The 7,234-nt window shown below is 38.8% G+C and overlaps 1 protein-coding gene across 1 annotated transcript in view; it reads right to left on the minus strand.

Annotated features, from left to right (window-relative positions):
- Nucleotides 1–409: 409 nt before the first annotated feature.
- CDH9 (cadherin 9) overlaps nt 410–7,234 on the minus strand; it is a 154,349-nt gene continuing 147,524 nt past the window's right edge. The window contains exons 10-12 of the mRNA XM_019521512.1: nt 4,664–4,781; nt 4,308–4,559; nt 410–1,355 (exon numbers count right to left, since the gene is read on the minus strand). Of these exons, the coding sequence (XP_019377057.1) occupies nt 868–1,355; nt 4,308–4,559; nt 4,664–4,781 (858 nt within the window). The 3' untranslated portion in view covers nt 410–867. The remainder of the gene's footprint in view (nt 1,356–4,307; nt 4,560–4,663; nt 4,782–7,234) is intronic.

The following is a 7,234-nucleotide window of genomic DNA, read 5'->3' on the forward strand; positions in this document are numbered from 1 at the left end:
ATCCTTTGGAATCCATGCATTTAATCCTTTTATGCATTAACTGCTAGCAAATAAGGAGAAAAAAAATCAACACTGAAACTATCCTGATGTCCTAAAATAGCCAAATATTCAAGTTAAATTATATTTATTTATAATTCTGTGTTTGGATTTACCCAGAAACATAATGTTTTATTTTTTCTACATTTTACATCTATGAGAGATCGACTCATCTATGTTGTTCTTGCATTTTCAAATTCAGCCATTTTCTCTATCAAGGTTAATTGGCAGGGTGCAGTGCTGGGGAAACACCATACAATGCATGTCTTGTCAATAACTTGTAATTGGCAAAGTAAATCAAATAATTAATATTTTATAAATACTAATTTATTTAATAAAAATATAAAAATATAAATATACATATATAAAAATATCAGGATGATTCGATGCACAGACATTCTTCAACTCAATAAATATGGCAGTTATATTGATTCATTTATAGGAATATTTTTTTCAGATTATATTACAAGGTGGGTATGCAGTGTCCCAGCTAATAATAAAAGTGACGCAAAGCAATTAAAAAATGAAAAGAGAAATTTGAGTTTTCCATCTCAGTAATAAAGGCACAAAAAGCCTTTTATGTTTCTTCTTGTTGCCAATGAGAACCTTCCGTCGGAGGATATTAGGCAGAGAGGGCATAGCTTTTTGTTTTAAACTTATATGCATCTAAACCATTCGTATTCATTCACGTTGACTTATTGATTAACCAAACCCTTACTAAGACAACACCTATTTTTTGTATTTTTTCCAAGTAAGAGAGAGTAGGCCACTTTTTATCTAGTAACATAGACATTACTTCCACTAACACTGACCAAGTCACAGATTACTTCTTCAGTCTCGGTCACTGTCATCTCCACCATACATATCTGCTAGTTTTTTAAATCGAGGTCCCCAGTCACTCAAGTAATCATAATCTTGGTTCCCTTCCGTAGTGAGTGATTCAAGTGAACTAAGTGAATTTGCAATAGAATCATTTCCTTCATAGGCATACGTTGCCAATGAATCATAAGGAGGTGCAGTTGGGTCTATATCATTTTCCTTTAGCCTTCTATGAATAAAATCTTGGACATCAATATTCTCCCACAGGGGTGCAGTCCTCCTTATCTGAAATATAGTTTCTGGAATAACATCTCTTCTCATCTTACTTTCCTCCCTAGCTTCTGGATTCCTCAGAGTGCCAATGTCAAAAGCTTGAGTATCCTCTTCCCCACCTCCTTCATCATTGTAGGTCACAATGTTATCCCGGACATCATCTTTTGAGATGATCAAGGGTTCTTTTTTTCTCTGCCTCTTCAGCGCTGCAAACAGCACAACTAAAACTGGAAAAAAAAAACATAGATAATGAACTGCATAGATCATAATGAGTTTTCTCTCTATATATATAAAGGGCTCAGTCCATGTGTCTGTGTGTCTGTCTATCTGTCCATAATGGTTTTGTGGGGCATGGCCCCAGCCAGTCCTGCACAGGATAAAATTGACCATCAAGAATGATGGTGGGGACAGAGAGCTGCCATGACGGCAGGGCCGGAGGGAGGGAGGAGGTGGCATGGGACTGGATGTGGAGTCAGGGGGAGAATGATGGTGGGAACGGAGTGCCACCATGACGGTGGGGGCAGAGGGAATGGATTGGGGGGTGAGGCCAGCAGCACTGGTCTCGCTCCCCCTCCCCCCCCACCCCTGCTGCTTGGAGGTGGCATGGGACAGTGGCTGTGCGGTGCTGGCCTTGCACCCTCCCTTCGTCCCCTCTGCCCCCACCATCATGGCACCACTCCATCCTCACCGTCATTCTTGATGTGCAATTTGCTAGTTATAAATACTGAGATGAACAGGACAGTTATCACTGAAATGCAATGACTATACATTTACTATGACTAGGTTTCAAGGAGAAGTTTCTGTTAAGAAATATTTGGTATGTAAACAAGAAAAAATATATTCTTGTGGAATAATTGTAATATCCTAATGGAATTTAAGAATAAAAGTCTTATTTTTTAAAGTTTGGTTAAAACAATATTGATTATAACTGAATTTCACTTGATATTTAAATGCAGGTTCTATCGTTGGCCGTTATTTCTGAAGAAGCAGGGGGGGTTCTTTCTGCATTGTGTCCTAATAATGATTAATTTCCATTTTATTTCTGTGCTATGATGTATTGCCTGCCATGTAACACATAATAGTAAGGGTATGATTTTGAAAATGTTACCATCTCATTTTCAGGTGATTTAGGCACTTGATAGCCAGCCATTGACTTTGATTCCCCACTACCTAATTCTCTTTTAAAAATGGAACTAAGATTTCTAGGTCACTTAAGTCACTTCATATAAGATAGTGCCATAATGAGGCACCCTGAACTAGCTAGTTCCCAACTAGAAGCAATATAGCTATACTAGTGTAGTGCTATGCATTGGTAAGTGAGCTTTGCTTGTAAGAACTAGCTCTCAGTACTAGAATGAGGTATCTTAGCATAGAACTTCATTGTACTCTATAGGCACTTCCTTATGTGCTTTTGAATGTTTTATCCCAAAGGTCTGTGGTCATTGACATGACTGATATTATCGACATAGCTCTTATTGAGTTCAATAGCAGCTGGAATTGGATTCTGTGTCTTTATTCACAGTTACTTCTTTAAATACTTGATCTTGCTAGTTTAGGAAGTGCTAGTAAAATAACCTTCACCTTTGGATCATGGGATGGGAGCTAAAGTGAGCTTTTATGGCTTGAGCAGAAGAACTGAAGTTCAATCTTTTAAAGGTTTTTAGGTGAATAACTCCCACTGATTTTAATGGGAATCAGAAGCCGTAATATCTTAACAATACTGGACATATACTGGTAACTCTGATTTTTTGTAGACTGAAACAGTAATACGACACTTGGAATTAGATTATGCCAGTACTCTGTGCATAGCAACATGAACAAAATTATGCACTAAAAATAACTTGATCATTTAAGAATGAAGGGAAGAGTGGGCACACTGAGGACATATAGGGACTGTGGCTAGGATCTTTGAACTTAAATATGGTCTAGTAAGTGTAGGAGACTATTTGTTTCTATTGATTTGTGTGTGCAATAGCTTAATTTAGATTTTCAATTGCTCCTATTGTCAACCAGGCATAGTAGCTCATTCATGCATGCTTAAGCATTTAAGAAACAGGGCAGTTATGAGGGCTGACTAATCATGGGCATGCTTCAAATAAGGTCCTATAAAACAGTATCTTTCGTATTCACAGTTAGGTGCTCAATGTCTAATGTGAGCATGATGTTCTTAACCAGTTCACCAGCCTCCATTTCTGGTCTTCCTTAGCCTACTTCATTGTATTGAATTATGACTTAGCAAAGCATCAAGGTACAGGGGACTAAAAGTGTTGGCCATCTTCCCCTTTGTCCCCAAATCCTAATCTGTCCCTGTGCTACTTCTGTGTGTCTCTCTCACCAGCTTCTAATGTTCACCATTGAAGACCTAAAACCTGGAAAAAGTTCCTCAGACCCCAGTGGATATAAAAGTTGGAATTTAAGTTATTTTTGCCTTGTCTTTTACCCTGCTGTGGGCATATGCTAGATACAATGGGTTTTGAAGCAAAACTTGATTGGGAAACAGATTGTAGCCCCACTAGGGAGGCAAGGTTTCTGGCTGGCAACTATGACAGCCAGAGATTTCTACTTCCTAGCATTAGTTTACCAGCTTGAGGTTTTATTCCATCTCATCTCTCTACAGCTTCTTCACATGCTCTCTCTTCCATGCACATAATATCTTCTGGCTCATTCCATTCCACATGGAAGCATTTGAATATTTCGATGTCTATAGTTCCTGTTCTGTTTCCTATATATGATCTAACTTTTCCTAATGCATACAAAATACAAATATTTTGTAGCTTAATGACAGATATAATCATTTAATTTTTAATCACTGGGGCCAGATTCTGCTGTTCAAGCCACCTAGTGTGTTAGTTAACTACATGCATCTAAATACATTACTATTTGTGAATCGAGATACTGCTCACGTGAGTAAAGATGGCAGTGACCTAGACCTAGACTTTTAATTACCTGATATTATATTTAACTAAAGCAGTGGTCTCATCACAGTGTTCTGCTTTCTGCTCAGTGACATTTATAACTCAACTCCTCAGTTAAAATGAAGCCAATGAGAAAAAAATGGCCTCTTTCACAGCTTTAACCAGTCGCATGATAAACAGAACTTCATAGAATGACAGCAATGAACAAAGTAGTGACTACCACTTTCCATATTGTATGAAATGCTTCTTGCAAAGAGCACTTACCTAGCAGTATAATGATGCAGAGGAGAATGGCAATTAGAGCACCTGTGCTGAGGCCTGCTGAAAGAAGCAAGGCTTCAGCATTACAGGACTGCATATTTCCCCGGCTATCACAGGCACACACTCGAATTGTCAGTGTGCCCGTGCTGCTCTGGATTGGGTAATCATTGTCAAATATTATGATTGGCAGGAGATAGGTACTCATTTTACTACGGCTGTATCCATTTCTTCTAGTCATTATCCCTGCTGTGTTATCTGAAATGGAAAAACCAGAATGAATACACATTACAGTATGATATTTTGTGCAGTGTGGTGGGAAAAAAAAAGATGAGATGAAACTGATGAGCAGAGATGTTTACCTTTGTTGTCTACAATAGAGAAGTTTGGATGAACTGCAAATTCTGGCACCAACTCAAAAAAAAATTTGTGTCCTTGAGGAGGCTCGTCTTTGTCCATTGCACTAACAGTCTGTATCAGCTAGAAAGGAAATAATGATTCACATGTTTTTAAGTCTTGTAAAACCAGCACACTTCCTTTTCTCATACAACTGTATAAAAACCGCCTTGCAACTGTATTTGAAGAAGCAGACCAATATTCCAAAGACTAGTTCTAGTTGGGTTGTTCTCTACATTGACCCAAGAAGACCCCTATATATTTTTTTAACTTTACAATCTGCTAATAGCAGACAACCAGGGACTGCTCTTAGCTTCAGCCAACAGCTTTCTGACTAGTTTTGGTGCCCTGAAATGATATGCGAAGGGTTACCCTGTGAGTAATCCAGTCACTTCCCATGACCTTCAAAACAATAGCAGCTGGTTCACATGCTGTGCTGCTAAGAGTGAGACATGGTTTCTTTTTCCAGCCTACATCACTCTGTTCCTTCTGATATATTCTAGTGTTGCAGAAGCAGAATGCTTAGCCATTTTTGGAGCAGAGAAGGAGTTAAAAGGCTTTGCATCGCTCTAAACTGTAATTTCTAGCTGTGCAGTGGACCTGCTGAACTCTTAAGCAGGCAGTCAAGTCCAGTTGGGAGGGAAAGATAATAGCACTGGCATAAAGCCAAGAAAGCTGGCATGAATAAAGAGGAGAAGAATCCTAAGGGTTCCTTCTGGGATTCAGAAGAATCCCTTATCTCATAAGGGGGGAAAGAAAACAAACAACCCCCCCCAAATAACGAGGTATTTTTCAGCCTAAATTAACATGGTAATTGTGTTTATGTGCCTTAAAAAGATAACGTTTGTGAATATGAGAAGAAAAAGGCAGTTAGGAATAGCTGTGAGCTCAGCAGCAATTTTACAGTAAACCTTGTGCTATTATAACTGGTGTCATCACATTTACTGTTCTATAAACTGTAATAATTCCACTGCACAGTAAAATAGTAGGACTGAATCGTTCATGTTCAGTAGCTGCTGTAGTGATGCAGAGCTGGGTTTACTGAAGTATCGGCATTGCCTCATTTTGTGAGAAGTTGGTAAGCTTCTGTGATGAATCATTTCAAACTGGAACTCCCTGGAGCACCCAGGATGCCTATGTATATGTGCTAATGCATCTAATTAGAATGCTCTAACATCACTGCTCATCACGTGAATAAGCCCCCATAGGTTTAAAAATGGCTGCTTGGGCATTTTAACTAGAGCTCCTTGAATGAGATGTAGTTAAAGCTCCCTGCAACCATTTTTAAATACATAAGGGCTTAATACACATAACGCTGCTGTGTTTTAATTAGAGCAGCTCTCCAGGGACTGCTCTAAATAAAACAACCCACACCCAACCAGGTGTATAGCATGTGTATAGCACCCACAGAGCCTACAGCACCTCCATGAGAAGTGAACCTGCATCTTGTGATGCATTGAATGTTGAGTACCTGCTCTGAGGTGCTATGCCAAGCGCTGTGATCTCCATTACTACAGGTTCCTATAGAAAACCTTATGTGCTATAGGAAGACTTGTTTCCTAGAGATTTCCAAAGTACATGCACAATATTACCTCTTCCAGTCAAATTACATCAATGTGAATGTAATCTTAAACTTTTGCAAGAAAGATATTTAAGGGACAATTGTCTGGGGTTTATTTGCAGTGGCTTGTTTTTGTTTCTGTTTCTTTTTAAATACCTGTCTAAATATTGATTTCAATGGGAATGGATGACACTTACTCAACGTTTTACAGGTATTCTGTGAATCTCAGGGTAGGGCCCTATATTACACATCCATGACTATACAGCTACTAAAAATAGTAAGATTCTATGGACCATATAACTGTTTTGAATATCTGATTCTTTTGATTTATATACTGCTTAATATTTTTTATTTTTTTTAGGCAACTGTCAATCCTCTGGATCATGGTATATGTGTAAGAGAGATAGTCAAGTGCCTGATAAGTCACCTTGTGGTTGACAAGGCCAACTGGAGAGCAACACAGATTGTTACAAGTTTCACAGATCCATCTGTGGACAGAGTTGGAGTCCAGGTTGATAGCATATTGCTTCCTTCTTTCTCAGTTCGCTTCCATCCTCTGGATCAAAGCCACTTCACGTTGAGCTCCACCCAGTGCCAGATGTTCCCTCCAGGTTGGACGTATTCTGTGTATTCCTCCCAGCTTTTTACACTGATGTTGAATGACTTTATATAATTTTTGCGCACATTATGGTATCACCATAGGGGGTGACCATGTCTTGAACTGTCTTGAAATATGCCATACAAAATACTTCTGGGGATACAGTCTCTTCTCACTTGTTTGATACAGCCTTCTTAATAGTTGTTTCTTAGTGTGTCAGTCCTATACATTCCTGTACCTCTGTGTTTGGCATTTTGTCTTCCCACTTTATTTTTAGGATCTTATGCAGGCATTTCATGCAGAAGCTGTTTGGTTTCCTGATGTGCCTGGCATATATAGTCCATATTTCTGTACCATAAAGCAGGGATGACAGCACAT

The sequence above is a fragment of the Gavialis gangeticus genome, unplaced genomic scaffold (genome assembly GCF_001723915.1).
Source record: "Gavialis gangeticus isolate Ggan-Ray unplaced genomic scaffold, GavGan_comp1, whole genome shotgun sequence".
NCBI lineage: Eukaryota > Metazoa > Chordata > Crocodylia > Gavialidae > Gavialis > Gavialis gangeticus.